Source organism: Mus caroli, chromosome 15 (genome assembly GCF_900094665.2).
Source record: "Mus caroli chromosome 15, CAROLI_EIJ_v1.1, whole genome shotgun sequence".
Lineage (NCBI taxonomy): Eukaryota > Metazoa > Chordata > Mammalia > Rodentia > Muridae > Mus > Mus caroli.
The window spans coordinates 67,348,526-67,366,407 of NC_034584.1; the positions used below are offsets into that span (position 1 = coordinate 67,348,526).

Here is a 17,882-nt window from a genome sequence, read left to right on the forward strand (position 1 = left end):
CTCAGTATCACATGAATGTGGCTAGTGATGCCTCTGGTCCTCCAGTCCTCAGTATCAGATGAATGTGGCTAGTGATGCCTCTGGTCCTCCAGTCCGCAGTGACTTATTTCTTGCTACTCTGTTTCACCTCTCCAACCCACTCCTGCTTCTCTGCCTGTTGCCTGCCACAGTGCTGACACCCAACACTGAGTAGGGCCCCTTGGGTTCCACACTGGACAAGACTTTCACAACTTTCACCTCTCAACCCATTTCACAGATGAGCAAACTAAGCGACAGAGAGGCAAAGGAAGTCAGTCCAGGGCACAGTTGTGAGTAGTTGACCTTGGACTGCAAACCAGTACAAGCCTCTCACTTGGGAGAAGGTCAGAGGTGGGCCTGCCATGAGACTGCTTCTGGGGTTCTCAAATCTTCAGTCCACCCAAGCTTGTCTCCCTTCTTCCCAGGTCTTAACTCTGGCCCCTGTGTCTTTTCTAGTCCCCCATGTTGAGTGGCAGGAACTTGTCTATGTTGGGCATTTACTCTGTGCCAAGTGTCTGAAGACCAAGATCAAATCCTGGCTCCCCTGGTGACCTTGGTCAAGCCACCTCCTGCCCCTATGCTGTGTGCTTATCTGTAAGTGGAGACTCTCTGTCTACCCTCCTGCTGTCTGTATTTCCCCCTTCAGTTCCTTCATTCTCTCCACCTTTCCTGTTTCCCTTTTCCTCAAAGGCCACAATAGGGGCTCCGGTGTAAGCTTGCTGTCTCACTTGCTGAGGTCCCTCAGAAATTCTGGGGTGATGGGCTTCCTCTGTACCTGGGAAAGCAAATCTTTCCAGCTCGCTCTGTCTTCTTCCTTGAGAAGCTCCTCTGTGGGAAAAGAGGGTAGGTTACAGGCCAGGTCTTGCACATTCCCCAGACCCCATCTGCTCCTGCCCGGTGGGACCCACAGGGATATGGTAGGGCAGCCTCCAGTGGAAGAACATGATCTGGAATGGGGATCAGGGTCTAGAGAGCTGGGCTGGAATCCTAGTACTGCCTGCATGCCGTGTCCAGGCAAGCTGTTTGCCTTCTTTGGACCTTGTTCCCCACTGGTAAATGGAGGGGCCCTTTGAAGCATGGCCTTTTGGGATATGCTGTGGTCCCTTCAGGTATGGAAAAGTCAGGCTGCGAAGGGACACTTGGTGAGGCTGAAGGCCTTTTGGGAAGATTAGGAATTCAACCATGTAAGGAGGGCTTGCTTTGGGCATCCCTCTGCATTGAAAGCCCCCCCCCCCCCATCCAGCCTGTCAGTTTGGAAAAGGGTGGGGGAGGCTGAGTTAAGCCAGATCCTGCCTCGTCTCAGGCTTAAGCACAAACTTTCCAGAATATCTTTGGACCTCCCACTTCTTCTTCCTGCCTGACCTTGTTGGCTGCTGACCTGCAGCTCCCAAGGCCTGACTAGACGTGGCTTATACTGCCTGCCTCCTATTGGAAGCCCTCTATAGCAGCCTTCTGGCAAGCTGGCCCTATTACAGCCAGCGCCTTCGAGATTGGTCATTTTAAAGGATAGCACATGCATGTGAAAAGAGTGAATGAATGAAGTGAAAGAATGAAGTAGGCAGAAAGCCCAGGGTCTGAAGTAAGGCAATCTCCATGACTCTGGCTATCAAAGCTACTTCTTTGAGCTGGGATTCTCATCTGCCTTGTGTGTCCAAGGGAGAGCAATGCCAGTATAGGGAGGTGTCAGGGCAGAGTGACAATCTCATCTCACAGGTCTGTGCCAACTCCTGGACCAACAACAATGTGACTCTATCAGACAGTGGCACAGAGGTCCTTTCCCCTTCCATGGGAAGGTCTGTAGAATGGCCAGGGCTACTGAGGGCTTGTGAGGCATGGAGCTCAGAGCTGTTGAGAGGGCTGGTTGAACTGTGGGGGCTTAGGGATTCAGCCTACATGACCCATGTGTAACTATAGCCATGGGTAGAGGGTGGTCCCAGAGGCCATTCATGCCCTCCTTCTATTGCCTGTCTCTTGATCCATGCTATGGCGGCACATACCTTGAGAGATTAGGACGCCCATCACATACAACAGGCTGCGGTGTGGGAAGACACCCGTCAGGAGCTCCGTCTCCAAGTGCTTGGCCACTGCCGGCCATGAGTGCCGACAGAGGGCCAGCAACACATTGCTGGCGGCATCTTGATATATATCATTCAGTTCCTGGGTGGGGGAAGAAGGGTGCTGGTCAAGGTGGGTGGGGACAGACGGAACAGGGCGAGAGTGGCATGTACCAAGCCGGGCAACTCCACATGTACTGCCTTTACCAAGCCTCTTTTGGGTAGAAGACAGGCTAAGGGAACCTGAGATGGGCTGCCTCCTGATGCTGGGCTTTCTAGAGCCCAGAACACAAGTGCTGTCTTTGCTCCCCAGCCTTTGCTACCACACTGTTCCTGCCTGGAGCGCCAATCTCTCTTGCTTCAGTTAAATCCATGTCCATTTGTAAGCCCCCTCCCCAACCTGCTTTCAGGACACCCATTCATAGGGCCTCTAGCTAACTGTCACCTGTCCCATGGAGCCCAGGCAGCTTACTTAGTACATCAATCACCCACCCCCAATTCTTTGTCACCATGAGTTCTGAGCAGAGCCCACATTTCCACCTTAAGACCTCAGCCTGGACAGCCATTGTTTATAAAGCTCCACAGCAGAGTCTAGTCAAGCAGCTCCCCATCTGCCAGCATGAGGGTCATCCCCAGACAGCTAGGAGCCCAGTGCCTGCAGCTCAGCCGGGTGCCATGTGCTTCTCAGCGGCTGTGCTATGTTTTGCCAAACCTGTTCCCACCCACTCTGGGTGCTGTCGGGTGGGGTTGGAGAGAGGTGGATCCAGCAGGGTACAGCTGCCTGCTCAAATCTAATGGTTTGGCAGCATCAGTGAGGATAGATGTCTGAGGCCCCTCCCCCTCCTGCTCTCCCTGTGATGCAGGAAAACTGTCATATGAAATCCATCTAGCACTTACAGCCTATTATAGGCACGGTTGTTAGGGCCTCTTGTTAACACACTGGATTGAATCTGATTTTGCAATTAAAAACAAACAAGCAAACAAACAAAAACCCACCCACCCCAAAACATCACAGAAGTCCCTCATCTAAAACTATATTTAGGAGATTAAAAAGAGGGAGGAGCAACAGTAATCATGTTCTGAAAGCCAGGAACTGAAGGACAAGGGAACTGAAAACCTAAGGCTATGCCAGCCGCAGGGAGCACTGAGATCTGGACCCCTCAGTTAGCACCAACCCCTGCATCTGGAGGGACCCGTGGTCTCGGCTCCCTAACCTTTAGAACTACAGTGGCAGTGATGGAGCCGGAGGGCAAGCCACACTGGGCAGAGCTCTGGGCATGACAGGGAGGAAAACCACACAACCTGCTACAACCCAGTACAACCCAGAAACAACTGACTGGAGAAAGCTAGAGGCTGGACACACATCAGGCCGAGGGAATCCGCTCAGTTGATACAGTACTCACTGTGGAATGTGCAAGGACCTGAGTTCAACTCACAGGACCCATATAAAAGCAGGGTATGGTGATGCATGTTTGTAATCCTCATGCTGCGGGGCCAGGGAAGGGTGGATCCTGATGGCTGTCCAGCCTTTCATAATCTGTGAGCTCCATGTCCCAGAGAGGGACAATGTCTCAGGAAACAGTGTCCTCCTGAGGCATGTCACATGAGGGATCTGTGGCCTCCACGTGCATGGGTACAGGTGTGCATACACACATGGCCACGACGAACTTGTACTCACGCTAAACAAAAAGTGAAAGCCGACTGATGTCACTGGAACAAGAAGAGGAGGTGACCTCCCTGGATGCTATAAGCAGTGCATGCTTGCTTTTATCCATGCTCACAGCTCCCTCTTCACACACGGGAGAGCACAAGACCTAGAATTCTCTTACACGTCCTAGCTTGCTCTCTGTTGCTACGATAAACACCATGGCCAAAGCCCTTGGGGAGGAAAGGGTTAATTACAGCCCGCCTTGTAACAAAAGCCAAAGCAGGAACTCAAGGCAAGCGCTTGAAGCAGAAACTGGAAGAACACTGCTTACTGGCTCTCTCCTCGCTTCACAGCAGTTGCCGCCTTATTTATCTAGCCCAGGCTCAGTTGCCTAGGGATGGTACTGCCCCAAGTGGGCTAGGCCCTCCTCCACCAACAGACAAGCACGAAGCCCAGACGGATAGAGGCAGCTTCTTAGCTGATAGAAGTGGTGTCTTCCCAGATGTGTCAGGTTAACAGCAGGGATGAACCGTCACATTCCCCAAGGCAGGCTGCAGAAATCCCTGTCTTTCTCTGCCTGTGTGTCTTGGAGCAGGTCAGAGACCTTCAGACCTGCCCTCTCCCATGGTGGGTCATATGACCTCTTTATTCCAGGGAGTTCCTGCCCTATGCCCTGGAGGGAGGAATGTTGCTCACAGCGGAAGCCACCTGAGCACATAGTCCTTGATTGAATCCCCCTAGTCAGGTCACTTACAGGCATTAGAGTCCGCACAGGAACCAGAAAGGTCAGGTTTCAGAGATTCCTTGACAGCTTAACCCCGAGAAGTTTCTGGAAACTGGGAGTACCTGAAGAGGGCAGGGATGCTCCCTTCCTCCCCCACACATCCTTCTGAGCACATTTTCATTTGTATGCTTTGCAACAACTGAATATGCTCATCTTCCCCTGAGTTCCCTTAGCTGCTTGAGATAGTTAAGTGAAGACAGGGAGGTGGTTGTGGGTGTCCTGGTCTGTGGTTGTTGGTCAGGGGAATGGCTATGACAGCTGGTGCGGTGACAGTGTCTAAAGGGGTCAGGCAGCCTGGGGACTGAGCCCAGCGTGGCCGAGGTGGAGGCCACCAACAGGGAGAGTGTCAGAGCCTCCTTGGTTTGGGGGATGCCCTGCTGGTGCCCACAGCCTCAGAGCTCTGGATGTTGGAACCACCCACACACCTCCAAGGTCATGGGCTCCTGCAGTGCCTGAGGTGGGAAAGTGAAGACAAGATGCTGGTTTCCCCTAACACCCAGAAGGGGAATGAAGGAGGACGACTCTGTGAACAAAATCAAGATCTCTTGAAAATTAGACTTCTGAAGAGGTGACACGTTAGAGTCTGCCAGTGTGTGACTGTGAATGAGAAGTGTCACAGTAATGGGGAGGGAGGGGCGGCGGCGGCGGAGTTTTATTCCAAAGAGGAAGAGAGAGGAGCAGCAGGACTCCTGAGAGAGGTGACAGAGAAAGACAAGCTGTACAGGGAACAGGAATAAAACTAAGCCCCAGCCCTGGCTCCCCCGCAGCCCCAGACTGGGGTGGGATGGGGTGAGGGCAAAGCCTCATTTACATGTGTTATAAAATCAGAGAAATAAAGATCAGGAGGGGTGTTGGAGGCTGGGGAGAAGGCTCAACAGTTAAGACACATACTGTTCTTGCTGAGGACCCAAGTTCAGTTCCCAGCGTTCATGTTGGGCAGCTCACAGTCACCTGCAACTCTACCTTTAGGGATCCTCTTTGGGTGCTTGCACACACACACACACACACACACACACACACATACTTAAAAATGAAAACAAATCTTCACAAATTCTTAGTGTGAACATGTGCACAGCACGTGGGCACACGTGCCTAGGTATGCATGTAGGGGTCAGAGGACAGTTTTGTGGAGCTGGCTTTCTGTTATCATCTCTATGTGGGTTCCAGGAATACAACTCAGAGATCTCTAAGTTTGCATCAAGGCAGCTCACCAGACCAGTTTTGTTTATTCTATTTTACTGTTAAAAAAAGCTTTTATATTTTCCACCCCCCTCTGTCTAATATTATTTACAAGTTGTTCTTTTTGCTTAGCTTTTCATCTCTTGCTCTCTCCCTCTTCCTCACCTTCTTCCTTTTCCCCTTTCCTGTCCCCTTATTTCATTTTATATATGTGAGTGCACTGTAGCTGTCTTCAGGCACAGATCACATTACAGATGGTTGTGAGCCACTATGTGGTTGCTGGGAATTGAACTCAGGACCTCTGGAAGAGCAGTCAGTGCCCTTAACTGCGGGGCCATCTCTTCAGCCTTATTTCATTTATTATTATTATTATTATTATTATTATTATTATTATTACTATTAGTATTATATATACACATTATTGCTTAGTTTAACCATTGTACCTTGACAGCTTAGTCTACCTACATCATTTTTGCCATTTTCTTTTCTGCGGTTACTGGTGGCATAGCAGTTAGCTTTAATTGAGTTTAATTATGTTTCATTATCTGCTTTGGTTTGGTGTAGCTGTTGCTATAGTAGTTAGTTTTCTCTTTTCTGAGTAGTGCTTGGGAATTAACCCTCAAAAAGAAAGGCTAGGAAGACTCCAGAAAAAAGTTGGAAGAAGCAAATACCTCAATAGATGAGCAAACCACACAGCTCAGGAACACAAGACACATGAAAAAGCAAGGCAGTGTCGCTCCTGCAAACGACCATGACTCTTCAGCTACCAAGTCAAAGATATGGGGAGGGCTGATAGGCCAATGTAGTAACAAAATGATACGAAGTGACAGTAAAGTGGATTGAAACTAGCAGATAAAGAAGTAGAAAGAAGGGCTGGTAAGATGGCTCAGCGGGTACAAACACTGACTGCTCTTCCAAAGGTCCTGAGTTCAAATCCCAGCAACCACATGGTGGCTCAAAACCACCTGTTAACGGGATCTGACTCCCTCTTCTGGTGCGTCTGAAGACAGCTACAATGTACTTATGTATAATAATAAATAAATCTTTGGGCTGGAGCGAAGGGACCAGGGGCTGAAGGAGTGGGGCTGACCAGAGAGAGCAGAAGTCCTAAAAATTGCTACAGTGTACTCATATACATAAAATAAATTGAAAAAAAAAGTAGAAAGACACCACAGAACCTGGGCAGGAGAGCCAGCAACACCGAGGAGCTCCATAAGAAAACTGAATGTCTGAAAACGACCAACAGAACAACAGTTGAACAGAAATGCTGGAAATGAAACACTCAGTATGTCAAACAGAGAACGCTGGATATGAAGAACCACCAATACGGGAGGCCAAGTCAGAAAAAGAAAACTAGGAATTTAACATGAGGTTAAGATTTTTTTTTCTTTGAGACAGGGTTTCTCTGTATAACAGAGCCCTGGATGTCCTGGAATTCACTCTATAGACCAGGCTGGTGTTAAACTCACAAAGATCTGGCAGCCTCTGCCTCTGAGTGCTGGGATTAAAGGATTCCATGTGCCTGTGGAAGAGATCTTATATTCAGAGATCAATAAAAGAAGCAAAAAGCATGGTCATAAGTTGTAGGAATTCTGAGGGATAACTACAAAACCAAATATGAGAGCCAATTGGTAGGGAAAGGGGCTAGAATACAAATGGAAGGCCCAGGAAACCTATTCGGTGAGAAGTATCATGGAAAACCTCCAAAGAAAGGGAGAGAGGGCATCCGAGAACAGGAGTAATTTAGAACTCCAAACAGACATGCCCAGGGAAGAATCACTCAGTGCATTCATAGATAAAAAGCCAGGACTGTGGAATAAAGACACAGGGCTGAATATTCAAAAAGAAAATGTTAACTCAAAGTCCATCTGATTAGACTGACACCAAACTTCTCAGGGCAGAAGCTGCAAGCCCTCTTCAAGAGGAATGAGTTTATAACTCAGATGCCACGCTCACCAACCTTCCCTTAAAAATTAATGGGGAAATAAAGACTATTGAGAACCAGAGTAAGAAAGCTACAGAGTTTTCTCCAAAACAACCCCCACGGAGAGTTTACAGGACAAGTCAGTCTGTACATGAAAACCTGAAATAAATGCATGGCACGTTGTCAGAGCATAACAGAACAAAACTAGAAGTTAAACATCAAGAGAAACTACAGAGACCATACAAACATACATTTGGCTAAATGGTACACTCTAGATGTGAGGTGCTGAAGAAATTAAAAAAAAAAAGATTCCTAGAAATCAAATGAAAATGAAAACATAGCTTGCCAGGAATGCAGAAAGGTGGTTCTAAAACGGAAGTCCATGGGCAAGTACTTACATTAAAACATCATCACCATCATCATCATCACCATCATCATCATCTTCCTCCATCACAACTACCACCACCAACACTACCACCAGAAAGAGAACTAACTCAAATAAAAAGTTCAACGATATATCTCAAGGTTTTAGAGAACAAGAGTAAGCTACTAGATGGGATGGAACTGAGCAATAAAGATGGGGAGGAAGTAAGTGACACGGGGACTATAAAGATAACAGAGAAACCCTGTGATTGGTGAGCTGGTTTTCTGAAAAGATACAGTGTTGCAAACTCTTTGTAGGGGGCACCTGCAGTGGTAAACACTCAGTGTTGTTCCTTCAGGGGGAAAGCATGGAAAACTGTTGTCAGCCCAGCAGTCTGGATGTAAAGATATACTTTCCAGCCTGGTGACATTTTGCACAATCCCTGTGGCAGCAGACTTTCTGTCACCAGACCCTCCTCCAGACCCATCTCATTATCAGCTTGCATTTGTGAGTTAATCCGAAGAATTTATCTTTACCGAAGATGTGCAGGTACTTGAACAAAAGAGTTTCAATGTAGTCAGATGTGATTTGGATTTAGCTTACTTTGTTCCTCAGAGAGATTTTAGGTAAGCTTTGTTGTTCATGTGGAATTGAGTTGATCATCACAAAACGGTTTTCTTTTCAATCAGATTGTGCTGTCCTTTAATAACCCTAAAATAAACAACATGGGGGTCAGACTCCTGACCTTTGAATGAGCGCCAGATACTAAGTCCTGTTGACCTGAACTGCCTTCTTGCCTCCCACTGCTTACTACTCTGCTGCCATGAAGGTTGCAGAGACCCCTGAAACTCTTAGCAAAACTAACCAAAAGAAGGAGAGAAGAAACAATTCAAGAGTTAGAGATAAAGTGGGGGCAGGGGACATTATAACCAACACCAATGAATTTCAGAGGATCATTAGGGACTACTTTAGAAGACATAGATAAATTCCCAGGAACACGTGACCTGAACAAATTAAATCAAGTGGCCAGAAATAACCCGGACAGATGTAGAATGAGCAGTACAGACAGACAACTTAACAAAGGAATCCCAGATCTCAGTGGGCCTTTAAAGGATTAACACCAGGACTTCTCAAATTGTCCCATTCCATGGAGAGGGAGAATTCCATCCTCATTCTACAAAGCCAGTATTATCCTGATGTCCAAGTTGGTTACCTTTCACATTGTTGTGACACAAAATCTGACAAAGAGAACTCAGTGGGAGCTTAGCTCAGGTTCAGTTTGAGAGGGGATAGTCTTCATGACAGATCTTGTGGGTGGATTCTTAACATCTTGATGTGTTAGAAAGCAGAGAGAACTTGAGATAGTGTAAGTCAAGTCTCTAATTTTCAAGGCCTGCTTTCCAGTGGCTCCCTTTCTGTAACAAAGCCCCACCAGGTTACAAGTGTTCAAACACATGAACCTGTGAGGGACACTTGACACTTAAAACAATACCTCCATCATATAAAAGCATGAACACACACACACAGACACAGAGAGAGAGAGAAAGAGAGAGAGAGACACACACACACACACAGACAGAGACAGAGACAGAGAGGCAAGAGGCAGAGAGAAAAACTTTCAGTAAAATACTATCAGACTGTCTGTGTCACAGAGCTCCATACCCAAATACCATTGGGAGAGAGCTGGTCTCCCAGGAGTGTGGACAAGCCTGTGAGCACAGGTAAGACCACCACTTCTGGTCAAATTCCTGGCCCAAGAGGGAACAGCCCAGAGCCACTGGGACACAGGAACCAAGGAACAGCTGGAGATAGGATCTGTCCGGTTTCCACCTGCTCCTCAGAGCTGGCCCTGTGCTGAAGCTCTCCATACCCAAATTGCTCCCAGAGAGAACTGGTCTCCCAGGAGGACTGACACACACGCTTGCAAGGAGGGACAAACCACAGTCAGAGACAGCAAGACCAGCTAACACCAGAGATAACCAGATGGCAAGAGGCAAGGGCAAGAACATAAGCAACAGAAACCAAGGCTACTTGGCATCATCAGAACCCAGTTCCCCCACCACAGCGAGCCCTGGATACCACATCACACCAGAAAAGCAAGACTCTGATTTAAAATCACATCTCATGATGATGATAGAGGACTTTAAGAAGGACATAAATAACTCCCTTAAAGAAATACAAGAGAACACAGGTAAACAGCTAGAAGCCCTTAAAGAGAAAACACAAAAATCCCTTAAAAATTACAGGAAAACACAACAAAGCAGGTGAAGGAATTGAACAAAACTTTTCAGGATCTAAAAATGGAAATAGAAACAATAAAGAAATCACATAGGGAGACAACCATGGAGATAGAAAACCTAGGAAAGAGATCAGGAGTCATAGATGCAAGCATCATAAATAGAATATAAGAGATAGAAGAGAGAATCTCAGGGGCAGAAGATACCATAGAAAACATTGACACAACAGTCAAAGAAAATGCAAAATGCAAAAAGCTCCTAACACAAAACACCCAGGAAATCCAAGACACAATGAGAAGATCAAACCTAAGGACAATAGGTGTAGAAGAGAATGAAGATTCCCAACTTAAAGGGCCAGTAAATATCTTCAACAAAATTATAGAAGAAAACTTCCCAAACCTAAAAAAGGGATGCCCATGAACATACAAGAGGCCTACAGAACTCCAAATAGATTGAACCAAAAAAGAAATTCCTACTGTCACATAGTAGTCAAAACATCAAATGCACAAAACAAAGAAAGAATATTAAAAGCAGTAAGGGAAAAATGTCAAGTAACATATAAGGGCAGACCTATCAGAATTATACAAGACTTCTCACCAGAGACTATGAAAGTCAGAAGATCATAAGCAGATGTTATACAGACCCTAAGAGAACACAAATGCCAGCCCAGGCTACTATACCCAGCAAAATTCTCAATTACCATAGATGGAGAAACCAAGATATTCTATGACAAAAACAAATTCACACAATATCTTTCCACAAATCCAGCCCTACAAAGGACAATAGATGGAAAACTCCAACACAAGGAGGGAAACTATACCCTTGAAAAAGCAAGAAAGTAATCTTTTCCCAACAAATCCAAAAGAAGATAGCTACACAAACATAAAAATAACATCGAAAATAACATGAAGCAACAATCTCTATTCCTTAATACCTCTTAACATCAATGGACTCAATTCCCCAATAAAAAGACATACAATAACAGACTGGATACATGAAAAGGACCCAGAATTTTGCTGCATACAGGAAATGCACCTCAGTGACAAAGACAGACACTACCTCAGAGTAAATGGCTAGAAACAATTTTCCAAGCAAATGGTCCTAAGAAACAAGCTAAAGTAGCCATTCTAATATGAATAAAATCAACTTTCAATCATAGTTATCAAAAAGGTTAAGGAAGGACACTTCATACTCATCAAAGGAAAAATCTACCAAGAAGAACTCTCAATTCTGAACATCTATGTTCCAAATGCAAGGGCACCCACATTCATAAAAGAAACTTTACTAAAGCTCAAAGCACACATTGCACCTCACACAACAATAGTGGGAGACTTCAACACCCCACTCTCAGCAATGGACAGATCATGGAAGCACAAACTGAACAGAGACACATTGAAACTAACAGAAGTTATGGTTCAAATGGATTTAACAGATATCTATTAAAGATTTCATTTTAAAACAAAAGAATATACTTTCTTCTCAGCACCTCATGGTAATTTCTCCAAAGCTGACCATATAATTGGTCACAAAACAGGCCTCAACAGATACAAGAAGATTGAAATTATCCCATGTATCCTATCAGATCACCAGAGACTAAGGCTGGCCTTCAACAATAACAAAAACAACAGAAAGCCCACATACACATGGGAGCTGAACAACACCATACTCAATGATAACTTGGTCAAGGAAGAAATAAAGAAATTAAAGACTTTTTAGAATTTAATGAAAACAAAGGCACAACATACCCAAACTTATGGGACACAATGAAAGCAGTGCTAAGAGGAAAACTCAGCTCTGTGTGCCTCCACAAAGAAACCAGAGAGAGCACACTCTAGCAGCTTGACAGCACACCTGAAAGCACTAGAACAAAAGAAGCAAATTCACCCAAGAGAAGTAGATGGCAGGAAATAATCAAACTTAGGACTGAAATCAACCAAGTAGAAACAAAAAGAGCTATACAAAGAATCAACAAAACTAGGAGCTGGTTCTTTGAGAAAATCAACAAGATAGATGAACCCTTAGCCAGACTAACCAGAGGAAACAGGGACAGTATCCAAATTAACAAAATCAAAAATGAAAAACAGAGATATAACAACAGAAACTGAGGAAATTAAAAAAAAATCATCAGATCCTACTAAAAAAGCCTATACTCAACACAACTTGAAAATCTGGATGAAATGGACAATTTTCTAGACACATACCAAATACCTAAGTTAAATCAGGATCAGATAAACTATCTAAACAGTCCCATACCCCCTAAAGAAATAGAAGCAGTCATTAAAAGTCTCCCAACCAAAAAAAGTCCAGGACCAGATGTGTTTAGTGCAGAATTCTATCAGACCTTCAAAGAAGACCTAATACCAATACTCTTCAAACTATTCCACAAACTAGAAACAGAAGGAACACTACCCAATTCATTCTAGGAAGCCACAGTTACACTGAGTATTCTCCCTTGGAGATGGAACGGTTTATGTCTAATCAGGAACTTGTCACAATTTCCTCTCATAGAGGACTTCAGAAGAGATTTTTTTTTTCTACTTCTATCATGTTTACTGTTCCAAATAGATTTTAAAACCTGATCGAGTGCATATTATTTTTAGCTTCAGAAGATATCATGTATATTTAAGAGGCATTTAACTATTATAAATTTTGATGACTTAAAAATGTCAATACTGAGTCGTATATTTAAAATCAATTTTATTAGTTTAATAAAAAAAGGAAAAATACTATCAGACCAAATTCAAGAACACATTAATATCATTGTGGTGGTTTGAATGAGAATGGCCTTCATATTTTTATATATTTGAATGCTTGATTCCCAGTTAGTGGACTGTTGGTGTACTGGTTGGTTTTGTGTGTCAACTTGATACAAGGAGTTATCCCAGAGAAAGCCTCCCTTGAGGTAAAGCCTCCATGAGATCCAGCTGTAAGACATTTTCTCAATTAGTGATCAAGGGCAAAGGGCCCATTGTGGGTGGTGCCATCCCTGGGCTGGTAGTCTTGGGTTCCATAAGAAAGCAAGCTGAGCAAGCCAGGGGAAGCAAGCCAGTAAGTAACATCCCTCCATGGCCTCTGCATCAGCTCCTGCTTCCTGACCTGCTTGAGTTCCAGTCCTGACTTCCTTTGGTGTTGAACAGCAATGTGGAAGTGTAAGCTGAATAAATTCTTTCCTCCCCAGCTTGTTTCTGGTCATGATGTTTGTGCAGGAATAAAAGCCCTGACTACGACAGTTGGGAAGGATTAGAAGTGTGCCTTTGGGAGTTCCTGCTTCAACAAGACTCCCGGCTTGGTGTGTTTCTTTTGAGCCATTGATACTCGTCACCCTATTCAGCCCCAGAGAGACCCCAGCGGGACAGGGACCTCTCTCCTCTCGCCCTGACCTGTTGAATTACAGGGATGGAAATGGAGAGGAGCCTGAGGAAAAGAAGGTCCAGCAACAGGCCCAAATTGGGATCCAACTCAAGGGGAGGTCCCAAGGCCTGACACTATTACTGAGGCTATGAAGGGATCACAAAAAAGGGACCTAACAAGCAGCTGAAAGAGTCAGATGCAGATATTTGCACCCAACCAACGGACAGAAGCAGCTGACCCCTGTGATTGAATTAGGAAAAGGCTGAAAGAAGATGAGAAGGGTGATCCTGGAGGAGGATCAGCAGTCTCAATTAATCTGGACTCCTGGGGGCTCCTGCACTAGTGTCCATGTACCTACAAGCACAGAATGGAAGTCTTAAGAAAAAAGAGGAAGCAGTGCTGTGACAGCAGCCTGCCCACAGAGGCCAACTACATAAGCTACTCCACTTCCACACCAGCAGCTCAACAGATCCCCTAGCCTCTCAACTTCTCAATGTGAACCCCTTCTGAAGGGAGAGCTCCTGTCATACTCATAATTCTACTCTTGGAATTTCTTCTAAAATTAAAATATGAATGACTTTTAATCAGTCTTGCATTTAATGAGTACTTTCTTAAAGCTTTTTTTTAGCAATTATTTTAACTTATTTATTTTTGTGTATGGGTGTGTTGATTGCATGTATATATGTACACCACACGTGTGTTGGCTACCTGTGGAGTTCAGACAAGCTATTATCTCCCTTGAAAGTGGAGTTAGGGATGGTTGTGAGCCGCCATGTGGGTGCTACGAACCAAACTCAGGGCCTATGCAAGAACAACAAGTGCTCTCTACAACTAGGCCATTTCTCTAGCCTTAATAAGTATCTTAAACACACATCTGCATTCTGTCTATTGTGCTGAAGTAAAAAAGATCAAAATCACACTTTAGTTCACTTTGTAAATAGGCAAATATCTGTTATTAACCAGAAATAAAACGTATACAAAAAAAACCCAAAAAACAAAACAAAACAACAAACAAACAAAAAAGAAGCGTGGCTTTTGTTGAAGGAGGTGTGTCCTTGATGGAAGAGGTGTTTTGTTGGAGATGAGCTTTGAGGTTTCAAAAGTCAACTGACAGGCCTGACCATGCTGTTGTCTGGAGGAATATGGAAGATTTGGGGACTTGGGCCTGGATACGTGGAGGAACATGTTAAGTGGAGCTTACAGGGCTACAGTAGGAACATGGAAGACAGTGGGTGACGTGCAGTATTGGGGCCCAGCTCAGGAGGTTTTAGAGAAGAATATTATAGACCATTCTTGTGATATTTTGGCAAAGAATGTGGCTGATTTTTGCTCTTGTCTGAAAATATCTGCCAGAGGCTAAATGGAAGAGTTTTGGGTTAATGCCACTGACAGAGGAGATTTCAAGACTTTAGTATTGACTGCATCCTGTGTGCCCTGTGGTTTTTAGTGCCCACTTTTATGGAGATCTACAATGCAAGAGAGTAAACAGGGTAACGAGAAATGGAGAAAGCACAGCTTGCGGAGAAAAAGGGCATAAGGAAATGTGGTGAAGTCCTGAGCTGAAGGAAATAAAATGTGTAAAGATAAGTCTGATGCTAAACGGAATAAAATGAGGGCTAAACTCAGGGCAAGATCCCAGCTAGCTGAACTTTCAGTTTGTGAGAAGGAATTAAAGGAAAGCTGAAGTTGCAAATGAAACCACCAACAAGGAAAGCTGATACAAATGCAACTCAAGGAGCCGCCCAGGCTCCAGCCCCAGCTAGCAGGAGAACTCCATCACTTTGGCCATGTGCTTCTCGTTTCAGAGTAAAGAGTATGGGGAAGGGGCCATGGGATTTTCCTCTCTAGTTAGGGAAAGCTGCTCTAGGCGAGCATGTGTCAGGGAAGTCCTTGCATGGACACCTGGAGAGGCCATTGTGTGAAGCTTTGAAGGTGAAGCCCGGGGTTGTGTTGGAGACCTCAAGATGTTGGAGATGCCAGAGCTCTGGGATGCCTGCCAAGGAGAGCGGCTGACTGGGTCTGGAACCCGCCCAAGAGAGAGAACTGTGTGGTAGTCAACAAAGCTGGAGCAGATTGGATTTGCGAGGAGCCCTTTGCCGTTGGACATGGAGATGCAGAGTGTGGCATTTGCCCGGCTGGCTGTTGGATCTGCTTTGGCCCAGTATCTCCTCACTATGTTCCTTTCCCTCCCGTTTTGGAATTTAATGTATATTCTGTGACATTCTATGTTTGAAGTGTGTGATCTGCTTTACAGAGAGTTCCAGCTAAGAGATTCCTTTGAGTCTCAGGAGAAACGCTGGGCTTTAAACAATGTTGAGACTGTAATAGACAAGGGCGACTCTGGAAGCCGGTCTGAACGCATTTTGCATTATGATATGGCTATAAGCCTGTGGGGGCCAGGGAATGGAGTGTGGTGGTTGGAGTGAGACTAGCTCCCATAGGTTCACATGTTTGCAAGTTTGGTTCCCAGTTGGACTGCTGGGAAGGATTAGGTGGTGAGTTGGAAGAGGTATGTTGCAGGGGGTGGGCTCTGCAGTTTCAAAAGCCTATTCCAGAATCAGTCTCTCTCTCTGCCTGCTGCCTATGGATCTGGATGCAAAGCGCTCAGCTACTTCTCCAGAACCATGCCTGCCTTTCTGCCCCCATGTTCTCTGTCACGATGGTAAGACTAATCCTCTGAACCTGTAAGAAGAAGTCCCCCAATTAGATGCTTTCTTGGGAGACTTTGCTCTCAGTTGCCTTGGTTGTGGTATCTCTTCATAGCAATAGAACCGTAATCAAAAAAAAATCATACACCATAATCAAGTTGGCTTCACTTCAGGGATAGTCTAATATATTGAAATCAAGAAAGTGTCTATTGGATATAAATAAAATGAGGGATGGAAATCACCATGATCATTATCACACGATCATATGAATGGACATGATAACATTCACATCCCTTCATCATAAAAGCTCTGAAGAAGCTAGGCCTAGAGAAGGAGCACACCTCAACATAATACAGACCATACATTCCAATCTACAGTGAACATCCAATAAATGAAGATTTATTGCTGAGGGCACTTCCCCTGAAATCAGGAACAAGATAAATACATTGACTCTTTACACTTGTGTCCCATATAGAGCTTGAAGCACTTGTGAGTGTACAAAGTTAAGATACAGAAACAAGTGACATGAGAAAGAGAGTAAGAGCTCAAATGACCTCTATCCTACTTGCAGAGGACATGATTCTCTATGCCAGTGGTTCTCAACCCTCCTGAAGCTGTGACCCTTTAATACAGTTCCTCAAGTTCTGGTGACCACCCCCCAACCATAAAACTGTCTCATTGCTACTTCATAACTGTAGTTTTGCTACTGTGAGGAACTGTAATGTAAATATCTGATATGCGACCTCTGTGAGAAAGGGTTGTTCGACCCCCAAGAGGGTTGTGACTCACAGGTGGAGAACCACTGCTCTACGCCAAAACCCCTAGAGACACCACTAGAAAACCCTTCAATCTGGCAAACACTTAGCAAAGGAGCAGGATACAAAGATAAACATACAAAAACCAGAGGTTTTCTATATCTCAATAATGCCCTTATACTGATAATACACATGCTAAGAAAGCAAGCAAGCAAGAAGACAAATCTTATTTACAATAGCCTCAAAAGCAGTAATGAGAACCAAACATAAACCTAACAAAGGAAGTAAGAGACTTATCGCATCAAGACTTTAAAACACTGCCTAAGGAATTCCAAGGCACCAGAAGACAGACCTTTCACTGTTAATGGATGGATGGGATTAATAATATGAAAATGGCTACATTACTGAAAGCAGTCCACAGATTCAGTACAGCCCCATGAAAATTTAATGATGTTCTTCACGGAAAGAGAACACATCCTTAAATTAATATGGAATCACAGAATAAGCTGAATACCAAAAGAACCCTAAGCAGGGACAGCAATGGCAGATGTATTCAAACTATACCACAGGGCCACAGAAACAGAACCTAAATCAACCAATGGAATAGAGTAGAGACTCCTGAAATAAATTCACTACAGCCCCTTGATTTACAACAAATATGCCAAAAATATATGTTGGAGAAAAGAATGGCTTCCAACAAATGGCATTGGAAAAAACAGGTCATCCTCATGAGGGAGTCTTAAACTAGATCACTATCTCTCACCCTGAATAAAATTCAATTTATGATGGATCAAAGACCTTCACATAAGACCCGACAACTTGAAACTGCTAGAAGAAGAAAAAATAGGGAAAATACTTCAAGATACGGGCATTGACACACAAACAGAGCTCTCATCTCAAAGGGTTATGATAAAGGATAG

The 17,882-nt window shown here is 44.7% G+C and overlaps 1 protein-coding gene across 2 annotated transcripts in view; it reads right to left on the minus strand.

Moving 5' to 3' along the window:
- The window catches only part of Mroh5 (maestro heat like repeat family member 5), a 70,517-nt gene that overhangs the window by 38,784 nt on the left and 13,851 nt on the right, over positions 1-17,882 (minus strand). For both annotated transcript variants that reach the window (XM_021184293.2, XM_021184292.2), the window contains exons 5-6: positions 2,016-2,175; positions 794-846 (exon numbers count right to left, since the gene is read on the minus strand). In XM_021184293.2, the coding sequence (XP_021039952.1) occupies positions 794-846; positions 2,016-2,175 (213 nt within the window). The remainder of the gene's footprint in view (positions 1-793; positions 847-2,015; positions 2,176-17,882) is intronic.